We start from the raw sequence: 27566 nt of genomic DNA, 5'->3' as shown, positions 1-27566 counted from the left end.
GTTAACCCATCCCTGATGTGTACAAATTGTAATTATGTCAGTGTTTTCCCATTAAAAAGACAGAGATAGGGGCCGATATTCAAAGCGATTTAAGCGGGAAGGACAGGTTCCTGCCGTTTAATTTGCTTGTCGCTGGTGACCCCCCCCCCCCCCTGATATTCAGGCAGTGCCGCTGAATATTCCCTCTGACCACCTTTTTAAAAAGAGGCAGGTCAGGGGCAGCATTAGAAAGGAGCCTATGGTTTTAGAGCTAAGCAGCTTATGTGGGTCCCGGCACTGAATATCGGGCTGGGGCTGCATAACTTTTTTTTTTAATTTAAAAAAAGCCCCCTCAATGACTCTTTTTTCTTCCCCCTCCCTGTAGCCCTGATGGTCTGTGGTGATCATTGGGGACAGGAGTGCAGGCTCCTCACTCCTGCCCCTTGCAACTGCTGAATGAAAATGGCCGCCACGACCTCTTGCGGCAGCTTGTGGAACAATACAGTACAATACTATTCCGCGAGCTGCCGTGAAAGGTCATGTCAACCATTTTCATTCAGCGGCCACAAGGGGCAAGAGTGAGGGGCCTGCGCTCCTGCCACCAATGACCACCACGGATCACCAGGGCTACAGGTAAGCCTGGGGGAGGGCCTGCTGGGGGGCCCTCCGAGGGGAGATCATGCCATGGGCTGGGGAAGGGGGAAGATATGAGGGGGCGAGGAGGCCCGATATTCAGCAGGGGACGCACAACTCTTATGCCGCCCTGGCTGAATATCGGCCAGGCCTGCATAAGTTCGTCAGCCTGCCCACCCCAAATTATCCCCCGATACTCGGTGCCTGGCCTGGCACTTAATATTAGTGACATAGCTGGCAAAGATCAGTGTTTAATAAAAACGCCGACCAGCACCAGTTGAATATGGGGGAATAGTTTTGATTTAAATGAAAAATAGGAAATGTTCACAAAATTTACCATTTTGGTTCTTTCATTTTTGAAAGAAAATGAAACTGAACACTGCTTGGATAGCTTTAATTAGCTCTGAAGCAGTATATAAATGGTTTTAATAGAATAGAATAAAAGCTAATGAGATTTCACTTGTTTTATTTAAAAATTATACTGGTGTCATTTTCCACAGAAAAAAAAATAATGTTGGCTTTAGTCTTCGGGAGCTATTTTCAGTTGTTGCACCAGCAGGACGGGAAGAACCAGGGGATCACTTCTGCCCTAAGAGGCATTAAAAGGGTTTGGGGAGTTATTTTTTATAAGTAAACTCTTCCAATTATAAAAGTTTTTTTTTTTTCTAAAATCACTCAACTGGGCTTATTTCATCATTGTGAACGTTCTCTTCTATTTTTAGAAGAGAAAATTCAATCTTCCATGTTGTGCCTCTCAATGTAAAAAAAGGTCATTTGTGCAGTGAGTTAAAACCCTGGAGCAGTGCATGAGTTTTATAACATGTGAGTATATGAGCCAAATTTTAAGTCAAATGGATCCCTCTGCTCTTCAGCGCAGAACCCCTGCCAAACAGCCGAGAGCGGGCCATTAAGGGCAGCAAAAGAATCAGTCCTCCAAGGTCATATTGAGCCATGATTCATTTGCAGTCTTGCTGTGTTTACAGCAGCTGGGAAAAGTATTTGCAGAGCTGCCGACAAGGCACGAGAGATCTTGGCTGACCAAGTGTCTTTTAAACTGTGCCTCAATGAACGAGCAATCAGTTACTTTGTAGCATCTTAAGGAACGTTCCCTCGATGGGAGACAATGCACTTCTTTAACGTAGACATGAATGCCTAAGGGATCCTTTTATTAAGCTGTGAAAGGGCTATGCGCAGGTAATGTGCGCCAAATCGACCCTACCGCCAGGGCAGCGAGGGCGCCCGGCGGTAATTCTGAAGTCAGCGCGTGCAGTGTCCCGTGGTAGAAAATAATTTTCTATTTTCTACTGCAGACATAGCTGCCGAGAGGTGGGGGAGGGGGGCAGGGGGGACAAAATTCCCCGGGGCCCGGGCCTCCAAGGTGGGCCCGGCGCTGCAGTCCCACCCGCCCTCCTTCGTCGACCGTCTGCCACCGGGCCGGGCCCCCTGCATTGAAATCACAGCGCCTCTCACCTCCGTGTGAAAGCGCAGCAGGGCAGCAGATCGCCTCCCTTCGGGCCTCCTTCCCTCCCTGTGTCCCGCCCTCGTCTGACGTAACTTCCGCGAGGGTGGGACACAAGGAGGGAAGGAGGGCCGAAGGGAGGCGATCTGCTGCCCTGCTGCGCTTTCACACGGAGGTGAGAGGCGCTGTGATTTCAATGCAGGGGGCCCGGCCCGGTGGCGGATGTAGGGGGGCAGGTGGAGGGGAGAGCGGCGGCGGCGACCTCGGGGAGTGGAGGGGGAGCGGTGGCGGTGACCTCAGGGGGTGGCGGGGGCGGCCTTGGCCCGGGCCAGTCTCTCGGCAGCCCTGACCGCAGGGGGTGTTCCCGGTGGTAATCGGCAGAGCAGCCACATTGCCGCGTGCTGCCTGATTACCACATGAGTAGCGCTTGAGCCCTTACCGCCAGATAAGTAGGTGGTGGTAAGGGCTCAGGCAGTAAATAGCCATGTGCTACTCTTTAATATTGGCACATGGCCATTTACCAATGGTGTACCAAGGGTGGGATGGTGGGGGCGGTCCACCCCAGGTGCACGCTGCAAAGGGATGCAGGGAGCAGCCGCACGGCTGTCGGCTTCACCGGTTCCCTGCTCCCTCTGACGTTACTTCCTGTTCAGTGGCAGGGAACCGGCAGAGCCGACAGCCACGCGACTGCTCCCTACACCCCCCAGGAAGTGATGCGCCAAGGGGGTGATGCGCCAGGGGGTACATAGCGGCGATCCACCCCAGGTGGCAGCTGACCTCATGGGACGACTTTCCTATGAGGGAAGACTAAAGCGGCTAGGGCTCTTCAGCTTGGAGAAAAGGCGGCTCAGAGGTGATATGATAGAGGTCTATAAAATAATGAGTGGAGTGGAAAAGATAGATATGGAGCGTCTGTTTACGCTTTCCAAAAAATACTAGGACAAGGGGGCATGCGATGAAGCTGGAGTGCAGTAAGTTTAAAACAAATAAGAGAAAATTTTTCTTTACTCAGCACATAATTCGACTCTGGAATTCATTGATGGAGAATGTGGTTAAGGCGGTTAGCTTAGCAGAGTTTAAGAAAGGTTTGGACGGCTTCCTGAAGGAAAAGGCCATAGAATGTTATTAAAGGAACGTAGGGAAAAATCTACTATTCCTGGGACAAGCAGTACAAAATGCTTTGCTCCGTGGATCTTGTCGGGTGATTGTGACCTGGATTGGCCACTGTTGGAGACAGGGTGCTGGGCTAGATGGGTCTTTGGTCTGTCCCAGTGTGGCGATGCTTATGTCTTATGACCTAAGAATGCCACTGTCATTTTCTGCCCCATTTTGAAAAGGCCTTTTTCACCCGCCATGGTAACCAATGGCCCGGTGCGTGTCAATTTCACATACCCGCACTAGCGCAGGCCGCTTTTTACCACAGCTTAGTAAAAGAGCTGCTAAATGTAAGTGCCATATGCGCACTCAGGTTAGAGAACATTAGCACTTTTGCACGTGAATATAGTGCTGGTTGGGCTCTAACCCCCTAGAATTGTGTGCCCAAATTTGTGCGTGTGCTCAAGATGTGTACATAAATTAATTTGAGCAGCCAGTCAATTAGAATTAATGTGGCTGAATGTTATTTTGCAGAAGGTACGGTGGTTTCATATGAACAACATCATAAATGTTTGGCTTTGTTTTTGAAACTGGTTAGGGTTTATTAATGAACAGCTGTGCAAAGTCCTTGGTTCTTAATTCACATTTCTATACTTGATGCCAGCCAAAATCTGGATCTTGTGCCCTGTTTTCTTTTCGAATAGGTGCCCTTTTATGAAGCAGCGGTAAGCCCAGTGCTAAAAGGGAAGTACCGCCAGGCTACTGCAGGAGCCCGGCGATAGTTCCCTCCCCCAGCATGTGCCATTTCCTGCGCTGCAAAAATATTTCAATTTTTGTAGCACCGGTGTGTACCTGGTGGTAATTGGACAGTGCCGCTTTCTACCCGCTGGGTTAGTGCCGGAGCCCTTCAGGGCCGCCCAGAGGGAGGAGCAGGGGGGGCAAAATTCCCCGGGCCCGGGCCTCCAAGGGGGGGCCCAGCACCGGGGTCAGTCCGCTGGCGCTGCAGTTCCCGGTCTCACCTGCCTGCCTCCTCGGCTCCGGATCCCCTGCATTCAAGGCAGCAGTCACAGATTGCCTCTCTTCAGGCCTTCCCTCCCTGTGTCCCGCCCTCGCGGAAACCGGAAGTTACATCAGATGAGGGCGGGACACAGGGAGAGAAGGCCCGAAGAGAGGCGATCTGTGACTGCCACCTTGAATGCAGGGGGCCCGGAGCCGTGGAGGCAGGCAGGTGAGACCACGGACTGCACCGGCAGTGGCGGGGGGCGGAGGCGGGGCGGCCTTGCCCCGGGCCCAGCCTAGTCGCTCGGCAGCCCTGGAGCCCTTACCACCACCCCAATGGGTGGCAGTTAAGTGCTCCTCCCCCCCCCCCCCGAAATGGCTGCACGGCAAGTGATTCACTTGCTGCACGGCCATTTCTTTAAGAAAAGGGAAACCTGCCTTTTCCCGCTGCAGTAAAAGGGAGCCTCGGTGCTCGTCAAAAACGCGCACTGACGCCAGTTCAGGCCCCCTTTAGCCACAGCTTCATAAAAGGACCCCAAAATGCATTCTTAAGGGCCCTTTTTAGTAAAGCTTAGCATGTGCTAAATGCTAAAAAGCTCAAAGGTATAAAATGGGTTCTTAGCATTTAGGATTAGATTCTATATATCACGCCCAAAAAATCAATGCCCAAATAAAATACGCCTAAGTGTATTCTATAAAGTAGGCCTTAATTTAGGCGTACTTTATAGAATAAGCCTAAATTTCCATGCAGTTTCTAGAATATGCCGACCGCCTATCAGTGCAATTAAATTTAGTCACGGGCAGTTACGCCAAGTAAGCCTTGGTGTAAATCCCCAACACCTAAATTAGGCGTGGATCAGGTGTGTTCTATAACAACCTGCATTGATTTTAGAAATGCCCATGACTATTCCCCTTTTCAGCTATGTGACTTAGAATTCACGCGCATCAACTGATAGAATACGCTTAGACAGTTCTGTGTGTAAATTCTAATTAATTCCAATTAGTGTTGATAATTGCTTGTTAATTGGCAATTATGAGCACTGAGTGGTTTGTTACCTAATTAAATTACACTTGCAAATATCAGACTATGACTGTATTTGCAGCACAACTTAAATCATGCTATATATTGTTATTATTATTATTTGTTGCATTTGTATCCCACATTTTCCCACCTTTTTGCAGGCTCAATGTGGCTTACATAATGCCGTAATGGCGATCGCCATTCCGGGATCAGAAATACAAACTGGTATTACATTAAAGTTTATAAATGAATAAATTATAGAGTAAGTTAGATAGTCAGTTCATTTCCAGCGTGAGAAATAAGGTGGCTGTGCGTTAACGGTCATTGATGACAGAGTGACTGAAGCAGTCAGGTATAGAGAGTTCGTTTTTGGCTGGTTCTGGAAGGGTTTCGTTGTCTGGTATTTAGGATGGATCATCGTGGTGTGTCTTTTTGAACAGGTTGGTCTTTAGTAATTTCCGGAAGGCTGCCAGGTCGTGCAATGTTTTCATGGCGTTTGGCAGTGCATTCCATAGTTGCGTGCTGATGTAGGAGAAGCTGGACGCATATATTGATTTATATTTAAGTCCTTTGCAACTGGGGTAGTGGAGGTTCAAGAATGTGCGAGATGATCTTTTTGTGTTCCTGGATGGTAAGTCTATGAGGTCTGACATGGAGCCAGTGTAGCTTTTCTCTTAGGGGTTTGGCGCTTTCTACTACTACTACTTAGCATTTCTATAGCGCTGCCAGGGTTACGCAGCGCTGTACAAGTTTAAACATGGGGAAGGACAGTCTCTGCTCAAGAGAGCTTACAATCTAAAGGTAACAAACTATGTAGTAAGTGTAGGTATCATGAATGGAGAAGGTGGTTAGGCGCCAAAAGCAAGGGAGAAGAGATGGGCTTTGAGTAAGGACTTGAAAATGGTCAGGGAGGGCGCATGGCGTATGGGCTCGGGAAGTCTGTTCCAGGCATAAGGTGATGCGAGGCAGACGGGGCGGAGTCTGGAGTTAGCGGTGGTGGAGAAGAGTACAGAAAGGAGTGATTTGTCCTGAGAGCGGAGGTTACGGGTGGGAACATATGGGGAGAGGAGGGTAGAGAGGTAATGGGGGGCTGCAGATTGAGTGCACTTGAAGGTCAATAGGAGAAGCTTGAACTGTATACGGTAGCAGATCGGGAGCCAGTGAAGCGACTTGAGGAGAGGGGTGATATGAGAGTATCGGTTCACGCGGTAGATAAGACGTGCGGCGGAATTTTGGACAGATTGAAGGGGAGATAGGTGGCTAAGCGGGAGGCCAGCGAGGAGAAGGTTGCAATAGTCAAGACGAGAGGTAACGAGCGAGTGGACGAGGGTTCGGGTGGTCTGTTCAGAGAGGAATGGGCGAATTTTGCTAATATTATAGAGGAAGAAGTGACAGGTCTTAGCTGTCTGCTGGATATGGGCAGAGAAGGAGAGGGAGGAGTCGAAAATGACTCCGAGATTGCGGGCTGAAGAGACGGGGAGGATGAGGGCGTTGTCAACAGAGACGGAAAGTGGGGGAAGAGGAGAAGAGGGTTTGGGTGGAAAGACAAGGAGCTCAGTCTTTGCCATGTTCAGTTTCAGATGCCGGTTGGACATCCAGGCAGCGATGTCTGAAAGACAGGCCGAAACTTTGGCCTGGGTTTCGACTGTGTTTGGCACTTTCGTATTTCGCTTTTCCAAATACGAGTCTGGCTGCTGTGTTTTCGGCAGTTTGGAGTTTCTTAATGATTTGTTCTTTGCATCCGGGCATTAGCGTGTGCTAATTTCGTTAACACATGCTTAGCTTTAGTAAAGAGGCTCCTTAGTTTTTCCTATATTTATTTTGATACAGAAAACCAAACTGCCTCCATTCCTTGTAGTGAGAATAGAGCATTTGTTTTTGATCACAGAGGGCAAGGAGGTTCTGCAGGATTTCCAGGAGGGGTCCTTGCTCCTCATGCTTTAAAATGCAGTATTTATGTATGTTTCCCACAGGAAGAGGACTCCCATACCAAAGCATATTGAGTAACTTATTCCGCTAATAAATGCCTCAGGTGTAATGTTTCAGAAATAAAACACAGTTCAGTTACTGACACTGTTGACTAACCTGCTTGTTTTCGAAGGAGAAGGCCGGCCATCTTCCGACACAAATCGGGAGATGGCCGGCCTTCTCCTGAAGCTGGCCAAATCGGTATAATCGAAAGCCGATTTTGGCCAGCTTCAACTGCTTTCCGTCGCAGGGCTAGCCAAAGTTCAAGGGAGCGAGTCGCCAGTGTACTGAAGGCAGGACGAGGACGTGGTTAACAGATGCCTGGCTTCGGCCGATAATGGAAAAAAGAAAGCCGGCCCTGACGAGCATTTGACCGACTTTATTTGGTCCCTTTTTGTTCACGACCAAGCCGTGAAAAGGTGCCCCAACTGACCAGATGAACACCGGAGGGAATGGGGGATCACCTCCCCTTACTTCCCCAGTGGTCACCAACCCCCTCCCACCCAAAAAAAAAATTAAAAAACAATTTTTTTGCCAGCCTCTATGCCAGCCTCAAATGTCATACCCAGCTCCATCACAGCACTATGCAGGTCCCTGGAGCAGTTTTTAGTGGGTGCAGTGCACTTCAGGGAGGCGGACCCAGGCCCATCCCCCCACCTGTTACACTTGTGCTGGTAAATAGGATCCCCCCAAAACTCAATGTACCCACATGTAGGTGCCCCCTTCATCCCTAAGGGCTATGGTAGTGGTGTACAGTTGTGGGTAGTGGGTTTTGGGGGGGATTGGGAGGCTCAGCACCCAAGGTAAGGGAGCTATGCACCTGGGAGCAATATTTGAAGTCCACTGCAGTGCCCCCTAGGGTGCCCGGTTGGTGTCCTGGCATGTGAGGGGGACCAGTGCACTACAAATGCTGGCTCCTCCCACGACCAAATGCCTTGGATTTGGCCGGGTTTGAGATGGCCGCCAATGAGGGAAAAGGACCTATATCAAAATTCTGGTAGAGATACCCTTCTGCTGGGGAACTGCAGACAATGCTCTTTTGTAGGAAATCGGGAACCTGGTTTTTATAGTGGGTGTTGCTGAACACCCCTTATGAAATCCTGGGGTATCGCCACACCCTCAACAAACTGAGGAGTCCTTTTACTAAGGCATATAGGCGCCTACATGCGTCCAACATGCGCAATTTGGAACTACCGTGAGCTCCAGGCGGTATTTCCATTTTTTACATGCATCTGATATTTTTTATTTTCTACCTCGTGGCGCTAACTTGTCTGTAATGGCAGTGTAGGCGTGCTGACAATTACAGCCCGGTTAATGCGTGAGACCTTACCACTAAGTCATGGGGGGGGGGAGCGGTAAGGTTTCAGGCCCAAAATGGACACGCGCCAATTTTAATTTTGCCGCACGTCCATTTTGGGCCAAAAAAAAGGCCTTCTTAGCAGGCGTGCTGAAAAATGGACCTGTGTGCATCCAATACACGCGCCTACAACAGCACAGGCCATTTTTCAGCGCACCTTAGTAAAAGGACCCCTGAGTTCCAACGCAACTGTATTGAATCCAGCAGCCAAAATCCAAGTAATGCTGCTACCTAAGCCCAGGGTTCTCAGCTCTGGTCCTTGCCGAGTGCACACAGGCCTGTTTTTCAGGGAGTTCACAACTGCCAGTTCATTTGCATGTTTTGATTCCTCTGAAAACCATACCTGTTTAAAAACTTTACAACTCTCTAGGGCCAGAATTGAGAACTCGCGATCAAGGCCATGGATTCAGAAAGGGCTTGTCCCCTCTCTCTTTGCGTATCTGTAACAAAAGAGTCCTTGACGTGTTACCACTAAATATTCACAGGAAAAGACGTTCAAATAATAAGTACCACTGAGCATAGCAAAGCATGGAAAATGAGAACCCAATACATGGCAAGCAGATAATATAATGTAAATGTAAGTTATGATAAAATGAAAGTAAATAAATGATGTTCCATATCAGCCATTGCTTAAAGAACTATCAGAGTTTAGCTGGTGGAGTGGAGGGGGAGGGATGAAGGGAATGGGGCAACTTAATCAGATTGATCAGACAGGATTAAAATCATGGAGCAAGGTGTTGCATACTCAATGACATCATAATATTTTCCTCCAATTAAAATCATCAAGAGAACAAATTAGTCATGACCAAATTGATACTTTTTTGAGAAGTTTGAGAGGGGGGAAATATGCTGTAAAATTTTAAACTAGGGAAATATTCAAATATTTGTTTTTCAGGTAACCTGTGTTCAAATCCAGTTATGGTTGATATGGGCCGGTTTTCCTGTATGGATCATTCCAGAAAGTTGCAATAAGATGTGCTTTCAAATCCTATAAATCACTGAACGTTATTTTTTTCTTTGTCCATCAGCTATGGTGACATGGTGCCGAAGACCATTGCCGGGAAAATCTTTGGTTCTATCTGTTCTCTGAGCGGGGTACTGGTGATTGCTCTGCCTGTTCCTGTCATTGTCTCCAACTTCAGTCGCATTTACCACCAGAACCAGAGAGCAGACAAGCGGAGAGCACAGAAGGTAAGTAACTCTTGCCCGGGGGTTTTAGGGGAAAAGACCAAAATTCTCAATCAGTTATTGCAATGAGCAGAAGTAGCTAGAGGTATATTCTATGCATTTTTCATGAGATGCAGTCTGCCACGATTATACGTTCGAGTTGAATCACAAAGTGTGATACTTCATTTTTGATTGCTACAACCTGGATGGCGTTTGATTTGTGATTACCACAGAAACCGGAAGAGTAGGGAAGGGATGTAGGCCAACCAAATAAACGACGTAATCCAGAGATGAGTTGCAAAAAATGTATTTATTTTTATTTATTTTGCTGCATTTGTATCCCACATTTTCCCACCTCTTTGCAGGCTCAATGTGGCTTACATTATGCCGCAATGGCAGTCACCAATTACGGAATGAGAGAACAGAATAATATACAATGAAGGTACATAAGATATCAAAAAAATTAGAAGTAAAGAAATAATCAATACATATGTAAAATGTAGGATCAAGAGTAACATTAGATGACAATACTGAAATTAAAGTAGTCTTTATGAAGGATTTTTTATATAAGTCTTGTTGAATAAGTTAATTTTCACCGATTTCCGGAAGGCTGTCAAATCATATGTTGATTTTAAGACAGTCGGTAGTGCATTCCAACGTTGTGTGCAGATGTATGAAAAGCTGGATGCATATAGTGATTTGTATCTTCCACCCTTACAGTTGGGGTAATGGAGGGTTAAGAAAGTGCCTGATGAGCTTATTGTGGTTCTGGATGGTCAGACATGTATATCGGGGCCTCTCCATAGATGATTTTATGAGCCAGGGTGCAGTTTTTCTCTAAGGGGCCTGGCGCTTTCATATTTCGCTTTATCTTTATATTTCGCAGATATCAAAGCACATACAGATTTGAAACAGACCTGTGTTTCAGCAACAACTTGCCAGCTTCAGGAGTCAGTATATATGATGTTGGGTATCTGTATCATATATAAACTCTAAGATTTTTAAAGCAAAATTGAGCTTTTTGGTGAGCTAAAACACTAACTCCTAAAGCAGACAATTTGTTGTCCTTCTCGTTGGTGTGACTTGTCTTCATGAATGAGTTTATGACCCATGACGAAGGCACACTCACCCAAACATGACCATATTGAGTCACTGTTGGATAATTGAACTTTTCATGTTTCAACCCACCTCAAGCTGCCTCTGTTCCTTTGTATCTCTTGGCTGAATGTCTGTGGAAGTCGATTCTTCTCTGTCTTTCATCAGTTGTAGATCACCTCATAGTCTTCAAGAGTTATTCAACAACAGGTGCCTGCTATAGGTGCTGATTATAGATACTAATTTTAAGCCTATTCTATAAAGAAAATAGGCATTTACTTTTTTTTACAGAATTCTGCTATTTGGGTTTCTGCCAGGTACTTGTGACTGTTGGAAACAGGATATTGGGCAGGTTTGGACCATTGGCTATTCTTATGTTCTTATGCTTGCACAAGCACCAGAGAGTGCGCACACATCTAGGTGTGATTAAAGAGTAGCCCTATTGCTGATATAAATTTACATGCAAACATTTGCACTCTGCCCTTGCTCCATTCAAAATCTGTCCATCCATCAAAGCATGGTGCATATTTTTCCGCTAGTTGGTATCCTATGAACGGTCACTTTTACGCATCCTTTTGGGCAGCTCCTCATAGAATCACCCCCATAGTCAAGGTAACCCTCATCTGGTAGGATTTTGGAAACAAAGGGCACCAGTACATGTTCAGAGAGGTTCCCAAACTTCCCTAAGAATGATCTTCAGGATACCAAAAGGAGTTGCTTCAGTCCATAGAATAAGAGGTCCAGTACCACCAAGCAAACCTAAACCATCTTATTTATTTTATTTATTTATTTGTTACATTTGTATCCCACATTTTCCCACCTATTTGCAGGCTCAATGTGGCTTACATAGGACCGTTATGGCGTTCGCCAGTTCCGGTATGAACAAATACAAGGTGTTATATATTGGGAAAATTTAAGGAGGAAGTGGAAGGTAGGGGTGTGTCCATTGCGATCTATGGATTTGCTGTGTTGCAGTTGTTCAGGCTTTTATGTAGGGTCAGTGGGATATGCCTTCCTGAACTGGATTGTTTTTAGTTCTTTCCGGAAATTCAGGTGGTCGTACGTTGTTTTTACTGTTTTTGGCAGAGCATTCCATAGTTGTACGCTTAAGTAGGAAAAGCTAGATGGATAAGTTGATTTGTATTTGAGTCCTTTGGTGCTTGGGTAACGAAGATTTAGGTATGTTTGTGCTGATCTTGTTGTGTTTCTAATTGGCAGGTCAATAAGGTCTGTCATGTTTCCAGGGGCTTCGCCGTAAAGAATTTTATGAACCATGGTGCAGATTTTGAAGGCAATGCGCTCTTTGATTGGGAGCCAGTGCAGTTTTTCTCGGAGGGGTTTGGCGCTTTCAAAATGCTGTGTTTTGAGCGGTTTGAAGTTTCTTTATGATTTGTTCTTTGCAACCCACATAGATTCCATTGCAGTAGTCTGCATGGCTTAGTACCATCGATTGTATCAAGTTACGGAATATTTCCCTCGGGAAGAATGGTTTCACACGTTTAAGTTTCCACATAGAGTGAAACATTTTCTTTATGGTAGATTTCGCTTGGTTCTCAAGTGAGAGGTTGCGGTCGATTGTTACTCGGAGAATTTTCAGGCTGTCTGCGATAGGAAGGGTATGACCTGGGGTGTTTATGTATCTTCATAGCTTTCATGCATAAATGATGCTTGTGTGTGTCACTTTTACATTTATAATAAAAGACAAAAATCACTGTTTGCTTATCAAAAAAAATGCATAAAGGAGTGTAAGAAAAAGAAGTAAAGAGCATTTAAGAATGTAGGTTCCCATCCGGTAACATGTTACCTTCCTTCTCTTACTTGGCCAGTTTCATTGCAAATGCTTTTGCATTGATTTTTCTACATATCTAAAACCAAACTTTTGTTCTGTGATGCTAGAGAATAGACAAATAGATTTCACTACAATAATTAGATCTCTTACTGCAAAAAGCTACCAGCTTGCCAAGTGGCTTATAAAAGACATCTCTTATTAGGCTTTGTGATAAGATGTAAATAGAGGCAGCTCACACTGTACAAAAACAACAGAGAATTTGACTTAATTTTTGTTAAACCATGTGATCTTTCAGCACAATCAGAGAAGCGTGAGAGAGTTTGCAGACTGCCAGAGATAGAGTGTTCCCGATGATATCCTGAGTGCTCAGTGACAGCTTGCTGTATGCTTTCAATCTGATCTAAGGCTTTTAGTACATGGGTTGAAATTTCTGATGCAGCCGGTAGATAATGAGTACATTCCAACCCCCACCTCTGGTTACCAGTGGCGTAGCTAGGTGGGCCACAGGGGCCTGGACCCCCCCAAAAAAAATTTCTTCTGGGCCCATGGTTTTGCTGGCGGGGGTCCCCAACCTCTACCAACTGAAGTCTTCATCCAGCACCAGTCTCCGGCGCTGCCGCATTGCCTGCCCTGCTCTGTCTTCCCCTCATGTCCGGCATGCTGCTTTTAGTGAAACTGAGCATGCTCAATTTCACTAAAAGGAATGTTCAGTAAGTGAGAGGAAGAGAGAGCATGGCAGGCAACGCGGTGGCGCTGGAGACCAGTGCTGGATGAAAACTTCAGCTGGCGGGGATTGGGGACCCCCACCAGCCAAAGTATTTGCAGCAGGGAGCGGCGGGGCGGTAGGGTTACCATATTTGCAGAGACAAACTACTACTACTACTAATAGCATTTACAGTGGGGGAAATAAGTATTTGATCCCTTGCTGATTTTGTAAGTTTACCCACTGACAAAGACATGAGCAGCCCATAATTGAAGGGTAGGTTATTGGTAACAGTGAGAGATAGCACATCACAAATTAAATCCGGAAAATCACATTGTGGAAAGTATATGAATTTATTTGCATTCTGCAGAGGGAAATAAGTATTTAATCCCTCTGGCAAACAAGACCTAATACTTGGTGGCAAAACCCTTGTTGGCAAGCACAGCGGTCAGACGTCTTCTGTAGTTGATGATGAGGTTTGCACACATGTCAGGAGGAATTTTGGTCCACTCCTCTTTGCAGATCATCTCTAAATCATTAAGAGTTCTGGGCTGTCGCTTGGCAACTCGCAGCTTCAGCTCCCTCCATAAGTTTTCAATGGGATTAAGGTCTGGTGACTGGCTAGGCCACTCCATGACCCTAATGTGCTTCTTCCTGAGCCACTCCTTTGTTGCCTTGGCTGTATGTTTTGGGTCATTGTCGTGCTGGAAGACCCAGCCACGACCCATTTTTAAGGCCCTGGCGGAGGGAAGGAGGTTGTCACTCAGAATTGTACGGTACATGGCCCCATCCATTCTCCCATTGATGCGGTGAAGTAGTCCTGTGCCCTTAGCAGAGAAACACCCCCAAAACATAACATTTCCACCTCCATGCTTGACAGTGGGGACGGTGTTCTTTGGGTCATAGGCAGCATTTCTCTTCCTCCAAACACGGCGAGTTGAGTTCATGCCAAAGAGCTCAATTTTTGTCTCATCTGACCACAGCACCTTCTCCCAATCACTCTCGGCATCATCCAGGTGTTCACTGGCAAACTTCAGACGGGCCGTCACATGTGCCTTCCGGAGCAGGGGGACCTTGCGGGCACTGCAGGATTGCAATCCGTTATGTCGTAATGTGTTACCAATGGTTTTCGTGGTGACAGTGGTCCCAGCTGCCTTGAGATCATTGACAAGTTCCCCCCTTGTAGTTGTAGGCTGATTTCTAACCTTCCTCATGATCAAGGATACCCCACGAGGTGAGATTTTGCGTGGAGCCCCAGATCTTTGTCGATTGACAGTCATTTTGTACTTCTTCCATTTTCTTACTATGGCACCAACAGTTGTCTCCTTCTCGCCCAGCGTCTTACTGATGGTTTTGTAGCCCATTCCAGCCTTGTGCAGGTGTATGATCTTGTCCCTGACATCCTTAGACAGCTCCTTGCTCTTGGCCATTTTGTAGAGGTTAGAGTCTGACTGATTCACTGAGTCTGTAGACAGGTGTCTTTCATACAGGTGACCATTGCCGACAGCTGTCTGTCATGCAGGTAACGAGTTGATTTGGAGCATCTACAGTACCTGGTCTGTAGGGGCCAGATCTCTTACTGGTTGGTGGGGGATCAAATACTTATTTCCCTCTGCAGAATGCAAATAAATTCATATACTTTCCACAATGTGATTTTCCGGATTTAATTTGTGATGTGCTATCTCTCACTGTTACCAATAACCTACCCTTCAATTATGGGCTGCTCATGTCTTTGTCAGTGGGCAAACTTACAAAATCAGCAAGGGATCAAATACTTATTTCCCCCACTGTATATAGCGCTACCAGATGCACACAGCGCTGTACATTTGACATAGAGAGACAGTCCCTGCTCAAAGAGCTTACAATCTAGGTAACACAAACAGACAAGACATTACGGGCAAGGAAATTACAGAGTAAAGAGGAACAGGGGAGGAGGGCAAATGAGTAGCAGTTAGGAGCCAAAGGCAGTAGTGAAAAGGAGAGCTTTCAGCATAGATTTGAAGACAGGTAGAGATGGAGCTAGATGTATGGGTTCGGGAAGATGGTTCCAGGCATAAGGTGCTGCAAGATAAAAGGAACAAAGTCTGGAGTTAGCGGTGGAGGAGAAAGGGGACGTCAAGAGAGATTTGTTCAGAGAGCGGAGTTCACGGGAAGGAATGTAGGGAGAGATGAGAGAGGAGAGGTAGTGAGGGGTCATAGAGTGGATGCATTTGCGGAGTTCACGGGGAGGAATGTAGGGGGAGATGAGAGAGGAGAGGTAGTGAGGGGTCATAGAGTGGATGCATTTAAAGGTCAGTAAGAGGAGTTTGAACTGTATACGGAAGCGGACAGGGAGCCAGCGAAGTGACTTGAGGAGTGGGCTAGTGTGGGCATAACGATTCTGGCGGAAAATAAGTTGAGCTACAGAATTCTGGACAGATTGGAGAGGAGAAAGATGATTGAGCGGAAGACCAGTGAGAAGTAAATTGCAATAGTCCAAGCGAGAAGTAACAAGGGTGTGAAACAAGAGGACACAAAAAATAAAAATGGCTGCTACCTTTGCTAAAGAAATATTTAATCATAAAGAATATGTAAATGGCTTTTAGTTAATGAACACATATCTAAAATACCAATCAACATATGCATCCAGCTTTTCCTACATTTGCACCCAGCTCTGGAACGCATTACATAGAAACATTAGAACTGCGAACACCCATCTAAAATTTCGAAAAGACCTAGACTCACCTCTTCCGGAAAGCCTACCCAGCCGACCCGAACTAATTCATGAACAATGCATCACATCTTTCGATCTAAGAAATGAACAATACCCCTTCCACATAATCCTATTACTTCAAACTGTACGAACTTTACCACTCCAGTTATAATTAAGTGTACTTCTACCCTTATCCTACTCTGTATTGCTCACTAGAGGCTGTAGTCCCATCTCTGGAGACTTATCAGCCTCATTGGGATTACTTCTCTCTATATGCTACTATATATTCGTCCCAGAGTTGTATTCTCTTTTCCGGAACCTTATCAGCTTCCTTGCACCTACTGTTACTGTATTTTCCACTCTGTATATATTCCCGGAGTTGGTACTCTCCTTTCCGGAACCTGTAAGCCACATTGAGCCTACTGCTATGCGGGAAAATGTGGGATACAAATGTAATAAATAAAATATCAAGCAGACTATCTACTTTTCAAAAACTTCTGGATTTCAGTTTGAGTCCCAGCCCAAGCATACTTATGAGAAGAACAGATAGTCCTCAACAACTTTGGCTGGCTTCTGAGATACGTATGAAAGTCTTTGCATGACATATCCTTAAAGTTGTGCTACACAAACAAAATTCCTTTGACAGATTCAACCTACAGGGAAACAGAGAGGAGATCAGTATTGCCTTTCTCTCTCTCTTTAGCGCCCCCATGTGTCCAAACAGTCTAATATGCCAGAAATGGTTTCTTTCAATATGTGGGCAAGTGTGTTGGTCATAGGCACATAAAATAAAAAGAAAGCCTTTTCCTAAAAATTACAAAAAACCTGTAGAACATATCTGAAGAAGTCCAAAAGAAGATTTCCTCTTAAAAGACGACATATGGTAACCTTTGATAGAAGCAAACCTAATTCAGCCATCAGTACTGAAGATCCAGGTCATTGCTAACCACCATAAGTTATCCTGGTTTCAGCCGATATTCAGCACCAGGGCTTTTTTGAGGGGGGGTACTGAGTACCGGCACCTTTTCCATTGTCTGCTAAAATTGACCCATGGACCCCAAGTTTTAATGAAAGAGCTCAGGCTCTACACACCAATTCTGCCTTGTCATAAGTTCTGTGACTGGTTGCAGGGGACCTGGCCATTGTAGGGTGGGTCCGTCACTGATCACCCCATCCCTGAAGGGTGGCCTAGCATTTGAGTATCTGCACCTTTTTTGCTAGAAAGAACACACTGTTCAGCACTTATACCCAGATAACTACCTAGGCTAGCTAGGTCAGCTGTTTCTTATCCAGGCATGACCCTTTCATCTCTTTTCTATTGTCTCATTTTTGTTGTTTCTTTTGAATGCGTGGTTATCTTTTCTTTCCTATTAACCAATGTAGTTCTTTTTCTATATGTTCTCTGTTATTAACGTCTATTGTAAACCACTGTGAACTGCATGCTAGAAATGGAGGTATAGCAAACCTCAGTACATAAGGGACCCTTTTACAGAGTGGCAGTAAACCCAATTCGGGATTACTGCTCACCCAACACAGCTGCCAGTGGTAGTCCCACCCCGAGTGCGCTCCATTTCTGGGGGAGTGGTAATTGGGCATTGCTGCGCACTGCCTGGTTACCGCTGGGTTAGTGCGAGAGCCCTTATCGCCACCTCAGAGGGTGACGGTAAGGACTCCCTGCCGCATGGCCATGTGTGTCTCGGGGCTTTTTTGCCTGATGTAGTAAAAAGGGCCTGGCTTGTTGGAAAAATGGCCCCTGCTGCTAGCGCAGGGCCCTTTTTGGTAAAAGGACCCCTGAATAAATAAATTCTCTAGGTCAGCACAATTAAACCAGGCACGAGCCTCTTCTGCACAGTTAAATTGTTTTCAGCATCAGGCCCAAAGCATTATATGTAGGGACTGTTCATAGGAGAGGTCAAGTTTTAGCATAAACGGGGGAAGAATTATTAATGGACATATAATAACTCTTCCTCTCTACGATTCCCTAATGTGTCTGTACACACGAACTTTATTCTACCACAACATTACTGTATTCATACCGAAATTGGCAAATGCCTTTACGGTACTATGTAAGCCACATTGAGCCTGCAAATAGGTGGGAAAATGTGGGATACAAATGTAACAAATAAAATAAATAAAAATAAAATAGCTCGCTCACACCTTCATGAATCCTTCCAAAGGTTCAGAAACTCAAATGTGTGTCCGCATTCTTCCACCTAGAGGCTGTTGCTGAGAACCCAGGATCTAGGAGCTAGAAAGTAGGTAAACTCTTCCATACTGGAACAAGAAGACAAACAAATTCATCTCTTGAGGCTTCACATCCACCTATGTCAAGGATCTCTAGGCTCAAGCTGCAGGATTCCAAAGACACACCCTGGTTGAAGATATAGATCGAGAATGACGAAAAAGAAAGCCATGGGGCACCTGTGCTTAACTCACTTTGAACTAGGCTTGCTTTTCTGAAGTAGGTTGTGAAAACTGTAAGGCTGTTTTAGATTCTTGGCCCCTGTTTACAAAGCTGCGCTAGCGGTTGGCGGTAAAGCACCGCCGACACAGCCCATTCACTTTGAACGGGCTGTGTCGGCATTGCCGCGCAGCTTTGTAAACAGAGCGGTGTTAAGTCAAACAAGCAAAAAAAAGGGTACACACTGCTTTCATACACGCAGCTTGTATGCGTGTATGAAAGACGTCTGTAGCATGTGCAGAGCAGCCACGCTTAGCGATTGGCTGTTCTGTACATGCTCACGTGACCGATTGGCTTCCCCCCTGCCGAGCTGCTCGCTGTTTTTGTGAGCAGCTCATTTGCATCTCTCGTTATTTCCAGCTTGGTAATTTTTACAGCAAGACACAGCTTCTGTTTCAGAGAAACTTTTTCTTCACTCAACGTGTAATTAAACTCTGGAATTCGTTGCCAGAGAATGTGGTAAAGGCGGTTAGCTTAGCAAAGTTTTAAAAAGGTTTGGACGGCTTCCTAAAGGAAAAGTCCATAGACCGTTATTAAATGGACTTGGGGAAAATCCACTATTTCTGGGATAAGCAGTATAGAATGTTTTGTACTTTTTTGGGATCTTGCCGGGTATTTGTGACCTGGATTGGCCACTGTTGGAAACAGGATGCTGGGCTCGATGGACCTTTGGTCTTTCCCAGTATGGCAATACTTATGTACTTATGTCCCTTCTGAAGCAGAAGGGTTCAGTATTCTTGATGAGGTGTACGTCCCAATTATTCATCCTGCATCCTAGAGAATAACTGTTCTACTTGTATTAATAGTACTATGATGGCTGGTGGGGCAGTGAGCAGATCTGATGGGTTCCAGCATTATTAATTTGTACTAGAACGATGGATAATGCTAGAAAATTAACTGGTGTTACATTTTTTAAAAAGCATATTTTTGCCAGTCGGTGCACAATTAAGCTAAAAAATGTGTTGCCAGTAAATGTAATTCAGATGAATAGTATAGCTGAGTTTCAAAAAGGTTTGGACAGGTGTCTGTAGGACAGGTTCATTGAAGAGTTATTAGCTAGGCAACCTTGAGCATCTCCACCACTTCTGCAAGAGATCAATGCGAAAGAGAAAACACTGGAGCGGCCACTGTCAGAAGCAAGATGTTTCATCTGACCCGGAACAACATTTCTTATGCTCCTTTTAGAAGAGTCAGAGGTTTCTGCCCTCTAATACAATAAGGGTCATCTCAAGATTTGACCGAGCAACCCATAGATTCATAGTCCAGTCTTTATTCTACTTTGCTTTCTGTTTCATTGAACTTTGTTACTTCTCATTCATTTTCTATTGATTTATGAGCCATTTATTTCTTAGCGTAAAGTGCCCTGCCCGAGGCACCATATAAAAGCTGAAATTAATAAAATAATGTTATTACTATGTGATAGTTTCTAGCGGGCAGGGCATTTATTGGCAATTAACGCCTCTGTCTGGAGACATTTCACCTTGAGCTATTAACAGAGGTTGGCCTTTAGTTGACATTAAATCGCCTATCGGGAAGGGATTCTTACTTTCATGCTGTTAAATTAGCCTAGTTGCCAGAATTTCAAGGTTATTTTCGTGGTATTTTTCCCCCCAAAGGAGCCACTGACATGACTTTCAAACAGAAATGCCAGTGACACGGATACGTTGTCATCCGGATAATCGGAATTCAAACTTGACATTCTACATTACAACTCATAAATAACAAGTATATTTAGGTTAAGATTCATTGCATAGAAGATAATCTTCCCTCTCTTGCCTTTAGAGTTAACAAAAAAACAAGTTGCAGAATAATACTTCTCTCCAGTACCCACTAGAAAAACCTACGGCTGAGCAATCCGTGTCCCACGGAAGTATTTGGTTCGCTTCACTAGTGCTCTAGCAATGTAATGGATGCTATTTGCCACTGGTTCTCTTATCATTGATTTTCTTTGAACATCTGCATAACTCATGCTCGCTGGTGTTGCAGAAATGACAAACTGGGATCAGTTCTGTTGAGTTTGCATGGTTATAGAGATATTGCAGATGTAGGCTGATAAGGATCATTTACTCATTTTACCCAATATCGTCTTACGTCTCCCAAACACCCGTATTGAACTGCAGATTTTTATGTCCTCTGCAAAAGAGGTTTGTTTTCCCATCTAGCCTTTCCACAGCATTTTAGTTTACTCAACGGGTCATTTTCCCTTCATAAGAATGGATCCTGCTGACTATCCTGTTTCAAACAGTGGCCAAACCAGGTCACAAAGTACCTGGCAGAAACCGAAATCGTGGCGACATTCCATGTAGAACCCCAAAGAATATTTAGATTCTGGAATCCTAAAGGGTGACAAGATTCCATGCAGAATCTCAAAGAGTAGCAACATTCCATGTAGAACCCCAAAGAATATTGATTCTGGAATCCTAAAGGATGACAAGATTCCATGCAGAATCTCAGAGTAGCAACATTCCATACTACCAATTCCAGGGCAAGCAGTTACTTCCCCATGTCTGTCTCAATAGCAGACTATTGTCTTTTCTTCCAGGAACTTGTCCAAACCTTTTTTAAATCCAGATACACTATCCGCTGTTACCACATCCTCCGGCAAAGAGTTCTAGAGCTTAACTATTCGTTGAGTGAAAAAATATTGTCTCCTATTTGTTTTAAAAGTATTTCCGTGTAACTTCCTCTAGTATCCCCTAGTCTTTTGTACTTTTGGTACCAGTAAAAAATCAATTTACTTCTACTCGTTCTACACCACTCAGGATTTTGTAGACCTCAATCATATCTCGCCTCATCCGTCTCTTTTCAAAGCTGAACAGCCCTAACCTCTTTAACCTTTCCTTATATGAGAGGAGTTCAATCCCCTTTATCATTTTGGTCACTCTTCTTTGAACCTTTTCTAATTCCACTATATCTTTTTTTGAGATACGGCGACCAGCACTGAACGCAATACTCGAGGTGCTGTTGCACCATGGAGTGATACAGAGGCATTATAGTATTTTTGGTCTTATTCACCATCCATTTCCTAATAATTCTTAGCATCCTGTTTGATTTTTTTGGCCACCTCTGCATACTGAGCAGAAGATTTCAACACATTATCTACAATGACACCTAGATCTTTTTCTTGAGTGCTGACCCCCAAGGTGGACCCTAGCATCAGGTAATTATGATTTGGATTATTCTTTCCAATGTGCATCACCTTGCATTTGTCCACATTAAATTTCACCTGTCATTTGGATGCCCAGTCTTCCTGCAATATTTCACAATCCACACATGTTTTAACAACCTTACTACTACTACTACTTATCATTTCTATAGCGCTACTAGACGTATGCAGCGCTGTACACTTGAAGATGAAGAGACAGTCCCTGCTCGACAGAGCTTACAATCTAATTAGGACAGACAAACAGGACAAACAAGAGATAAGAGAATATTAAAAGTGAGGATGATAAAATAAGGGTTGAATAGTTTTGTGCCATCTACAAATTTAATCACCTCACTTGTTGTTCCAATTTCTGTATCATTTATAACTATTTTAAATAGCATCGGTTCCAGTATTGATCCCTGTGGCACTCCACTGTTTACCCTCCTCCAATGACCATTTAACCCTACCCTCTGTTTCCTGTTCAATAACCAGTTCTTAATCCACACCAGAACCTTACTTTCTATCCCATGACTCCTTTTTTTTTTTAATTGTTGGCATCTCACAATTTCACCAAAGATATTTCAGAAGGAAATATATTAGGAATTTGATACAGATTATATTTAGAAATGGGTTCAATTTAAGGATCAATGATTACATTTACCAATTGAAATACTTTCTGTGGCTGATGATAAGAGGTATTCTCTATATTATGAAAAGGTCCTTATATCCATATAAGTTAGCTATGGCAGCCATTTAAAATAATAGTTTTAATTATCTGAATATAAGAGGGGTTTTGGATTGATTTTGGTAGGAAGTGGGTGGTACAAGGCAGGGCTTAAAGGACACTCCCTCACTGAAGTTGGAACTGAACTACCTTAAGACAGAGAGTAGGTATGTTAGCCCATCTGGCCAGGAGGGCGGGGCTCAAGCAGAGAGCAGGGAGTTAAATGTATTTTGTCCCCTCAAAAGGAGGACACATGTCCCACCCCCTTTCACGCCCTCGCTCCACCCCTGTCACATTTTCCCCTCCCCCTGTCACACACCCTGTCTCTCCTCCTGCCCGTCACCCCCTTCCCCATACCTTACTACTGCCCTGGTGGTCTAGTGACCTCTTCGGGGCAGGAAAGAGCCCCCTCTTTCCTGCCCAGGGTGCTGCCCTGAACGCATCCTTCCTGTTCGTGATCTCGGTGCCGATTCAAAATGGCTGCCGAGAGTTGAAGTCTCACAAGGTCACTTCAACTCTCGGCGGTCATTTTGAATCGGCGCCGAGATCACGAACAGGAAGGACGCATGCAGTGCAGCGCTCCGGACAGGAAAGAGGGGGCTCTTTCCTGCCCCGAAGGCGGAAGAAGTCACTAGACCACCAGGGCAGTAGTAAGTAAGGGGAGGGGAGGCTAGCAATCTGTTCCAGAGCAGAGGGAGCAGGGAACCAGCGGAGCCGACAGGCGCGCTGCTGCTCTCTGCACCCTCCAGCAGCGTGCACCCGGGGCGGACTGCCCCCACCGCCCTGCCCTTCCTATGCCACTGGCTAGGCTATAATGTCCCACCAGCCTCTGCCACATTTACACCACTTGGATGGCTATTTCTTCTGTTAAAATAATTGCACACTTTTCAAAATGCAAATTATTCTTGTAGATCCAAATTCTACCCACAGCATTGCAGTTTCCATGCTTTGCCCGTAGCCCTCCTCCCTCTGTCCCCTACATCTTAAGTTATATTTCTATGCCACTATCTGGTATTCAAGCTATGATGCAGAGACTGAGAGCGTGTGTGGGAAGGGCTGGATTATTCATATTCCTGATTTTTAAAAAAAGTATCTTGACATGGCAATTTAGACAATTTGAAAGGAATTAGAAATTCAAATAAGAAAAAGCTACATTCCGTGTGTGTCAATGCAGCAGATTTGACAAGCATAGCAATCAGCTCTCCAGACTTGAGGGTTAATCTAACCTTGATCCTATCAAACTGGTCCTTTTTATGACATTTTTGCATTGCAGCTTCATCCTAGTTCACAGTCATGTACAATTAAATCAATGCTGACCTATCCCCACTATGCAGAAAGTCAAAGCATTTTAGTGATAAAAGAAAGGAATGGAAAACAAAAATGAGGACATTTTATTGCCTTTGTATCGCTCCATGGTGCGACCGCACCTCGAATATTGTGTTCAATTCTGGTCGCTGCATCTCAAAAAAGATATAGTGGAATTAGAAAAGGTGCAGAGAAGGGCGACGAAAATGATAAAGAGGATGGGACGACTTCCCTATGAGGAAAGGCTAAAGCTGCTGGGGCTCTTCAGCTTGGAGAAAAGGCGGCTGAGGGGAGATAAGATAGAGGTCTATAAAATAATGAGTGGAGTTGAACGGGTAGATGTGAAGCGTCTGTTTACGCTTTCCAAAAATGCTAGGACTAGGGGTCATGCAATGAAGCTACAAAGTAATACATTTAAAATGAATCGGAGAAACTTTTTTTCACTCAACGTGTAATTCAACTCTGGAATTTGTTGCCAGAAAATGTGGTAAAGGCGGTTAGCTTAGCAGAGTTTTTTAAAGGTTTGGATGGCTTCCTAAAGGAAAAGTCCATAGACCATTATTAAATTGGACTTGGGGAAAATATTTCTGGGATAAGCAGCATAAACTGTTTTGTACTTTTGGGGGGGATCTTGCCAGGTATTTGTGACCTGGATTGGCCACTGTTACAAGCAGGATGCTGGGCTTGATGGACCTTTGGTCTGTCCCAGTATGGCAATACTTATGTACTTATGAAATTGCAGTCTGGTGTGGGAAGTTGGAGAAGTCAGGAGCTACAGGGGATGCAAGGGGTCAGCTTCAACATACAGTTTGGGGTCATATAGGGCAGAGGTTCCCAAACTTCAAGATGTATGCAAGTTTCTCTCATGCATATTCATTGTGGATACCCTGAAAATCTGACTAGTTCCACAGGACAGGTTGGGGAAACCTCTTTTTATATCTATAGATATCTATTAGGGTGCGGCAGAAAAACAGAAGAACAGTAACCCTTGTAGACACACAGACAAATCAGTCACAACAAGGGTGACAAAAGAAAGAGCAGCAGATGATGCCCAAACTAACACCTTTATATTAAACATCCAGGACTCGCTACAAATCGTGTTTCGTCCCGCAAAGGCATTCTTCAGGAGTCTTTGATTGGATGCATGCTGATATTAAGCTAAGCCCAATGTGATGCAGGTAATGTTCGATATCTTGCTGCTTTTTCTTCCAAATAACCTTGTAGAACAATTGGATTCTCAGGAGTGTAAACTTGAAAAGTTTCAAACTTTTGTAAAAACAAAAAAAAAAAAGTTTGCACTCCTGAGAATCCAGTTGTTCTACAAGGTTATCTCTACTTTCAGATCTCATGGACACTCCAACAGCACTGGGAAGGGGGCAGATTGTTGGCTTCTAACTGTATTTAGAAAGATGTGGGTATGGGGTTGGAATGAAGATGTTAGATTAGTTGACGATCAACAAGTTTACAGTTTAATTATTTTATTGTTGTTAAGTAAATATATCTTAGTTTTTGCATTTTGCCTTGTTGTGTGAAGGAAAAACTGAAGATCACCTTTATTTATTTGTTATGTTTGTATCCCACATTTTCCCACCTATTTGTAGGCTCAATGTGGCTTACATAGTACCGGAGAGGCGTTTGGAGACTCCGGTGTAAACAAATACAAAGTGATGTTGTGGTAAGATAAAGTTCATGTGGCAGAGCCACACTAGGGAATCGTACAAAGAAAGAAAGAAAGAAAGATAGTCATTCTTGATACTCAGAAATCTATTTATTTATTGCACTTGTATCCCACATTTTCCCACCTATTTGCAGGCTCAATGTGGCTTACAGAGATCTGTTATGGCATCGCCATGACAGGGTGAAAGGAACAAATTGGTGTTATAGAGAGATCAATGATGATAGAGAAGAACTAAGCAGACATTTAAAGAAAGACGTCATTTAAAATTGGGTGGGGTGGTGAAGTGTTATAGCTAAGCTACGAGTTCTCGTGGTAGGCCTTGTTGAAGAGAGAGGTTTTCAGAGATTTGCGAAAGTTAGTTATTTCGTTAATTGTTTTCAATTTTGTTGGTAGTGCATTCCACAGTTGTGTGCTCATGTATGAAAAGCTGGTCGCATGTGTTTGTATTTTAATCCTTTACAGCTGGGGAAGTGTAGATTAAGAAATGTGCGGGCAGATCTTTTAGCATTTCTAGGAGGTAGGTCGATGAGGTCTAGCATGTAGGTCGGGACGTCTCCGTGAATGATTTTACTAACAATCGTGCAGATCTTGAACGTGCTTAACCTAATTCTTCCTCTTCATTCCTCTGAACTCAATCTACTGACTGACCCCTGAAACTACAAAATTGGACTAAGCAGCACTAGAAATTCTTGCTTTAGGGTACTGGAATGATTTACCCCTAGACGTCACACTTGAAACCTCCTTCAAGAAAATCCAAACCTCTCTAAGTGTTTCCCCGGGCGTAGCGATGCCCCTTCTCCTGCTCTGTCTCTGATGTGACTCCCCTTAACCTGTTTATTTGCTAGCGGTTACGGCATGGCCTGTATATCTTTCCTGTTTCCCTCCATATCTATCATACTATTCTGTTAAGAAGCTAAATTACAGCATCATTATTCCCAATGTTCTACCCCCCTCCCCAATCCTGTTTTGGTTATTCTTCCCAACTGCTTAAATTTCCTTTAAATGATTTCTAGTATATCAAATGAATGTGAAATATGAACTATTCCAACCCCCCCCCCCCCCCCCAAAAAAAAATTTTAAAAAAAAACAGCGTCCCTTTTACTAAGCTGCGTAGGTGCCTATGCGTGCCAAACACATGCCAAAGTAGAGTTACTATCCGGTTACTGTGTGGCCCTTGTGGTAATTTCAATTTTGGCGAGCGTCCGCAAAATAGTTTTTATTTTCTGGCGCGTGTAACGGACGCGCGCAGGTCATTACCACCCAGATTCTTTACCGCTAGGTCTATGGCTGGCGGTAAGGTCTCAGACCCAAAATGGACGCACAGCAATTTTGATTTTGCCGCACGTCCATTTTACAGACGTGCTAAAGAAAATGGATCGGCGCACGCCCAAAACCCGCGCCTACACTATCGCAAGCCATTTTTCAGCGTGCCTTTGTAAAAGGACCCTTGAGTGTGCAGAAAACTAAATATTTTGCAAGAAACCTCATCAGCAGCAGTAATTGCTTTAAAAGATCAAGCACAAAGGAGTTTGCATCTCCTATCCAAAAAAGGCTAGCTGGGTTCTGAGAGTTCAAGTATATCACAAAGCTGATACATCGGAAATCTGTGGAGGGAAGGAGGGAGCTGCCCCTGCTGCAGCACCCCCTATTGGATTAAAGAGCAGGGCTGAGGGCTCTGTTCCCTCGAAGCTGAATGGGAGTCCTCTACCTACAGTCCTGCCAGTGGGGGGGGGGGGGGGGGGGGTCACTATCACATTTTCAATAGTGAGGGACAGGCAACATCTGCAGGACTCCAAGAAAACTGCCTGTGTTAGTGATTAAAAACACAATATTGAAGCCCCCCTACTACTACTACTACTACTACTACTACTACTATTTAGCATTTCTATAGTGCTACAAGGCGTACGCAGCGCTGCACAAACATAGAAGAAAGACAGTCCCTGCTCAAAGAGCTTACAATCTAATAGACAAAAAGTAAGCAAATCAAATCAATTAATGTGTACAGGAAGGAGGAGAGGAGGGTAGGTGGAGGTGAGTGGTTACGAGAGGTGGGCTTTCAGTCTAGATTTAAGGGTGGCCAAGGATGGGGCAAGACGTAGGGGCTCAGGAAGTTTATTCCAGGCGTAGGGTGCAGCGAGACAGAAGGCGCGAAGTCTGGAGTTGGCAGTAGTGGAGAAGGGAACAGATAAGAAGGATTTATCCATGGAGCGGAGTGCACGGGAAGGGGTGTAAGGAAGGACGAGTGTGGAGAGATACTGGGGAGCAGCAGAGTGAGTACATTTATAGGTTAGTAGAA

General features: G+C 44.7%; 1 protein-coding gene across 3 annotated transcripts in view; it reads left to right on the top strand.

Annotated features, from left to right (window-relative positions):
• The window catches only part of KCND3 (potassium voltage-gated channel subfamily D member 3), a 328170-nt gene that overhangs the window by 247727 nt on the left and 52877 nt on the right, over positions 1–27566 (top strand). For all 3 annotated transcript variants that reach the window (XM_030221906.1, XM_030221905.1, XM_030221907.1), the window contains exon 3: positions 9540–9702. In XM_030221906.1, coding sequence (XP_030077766.1) covers positions 9540–9702 — 163 coding nt within the window. The remainder of the gene's footprint in view (positions 1–9539; positions 9703–27566) is intronic.

The sequence above is a fragment of the Microcaecilia unicolor genome, chromosome 12 (assembly GCF_901765095.1).
Source record: "Microcaecilia unicolor chromosome 12, aMicUni1.1, whole genome shotgun sequence".
NCBI classification, from domain to species: domain Eukaryota; kingdom Metazoa; phylum Chordata; class Amphibia; order Gymnophiona; family Siphonopidae; genus Microcaecilia; species Microcaecilia unicolor.
This window is presented reverse-complemented; position numbering and strand designations above follow the sequence as displayed.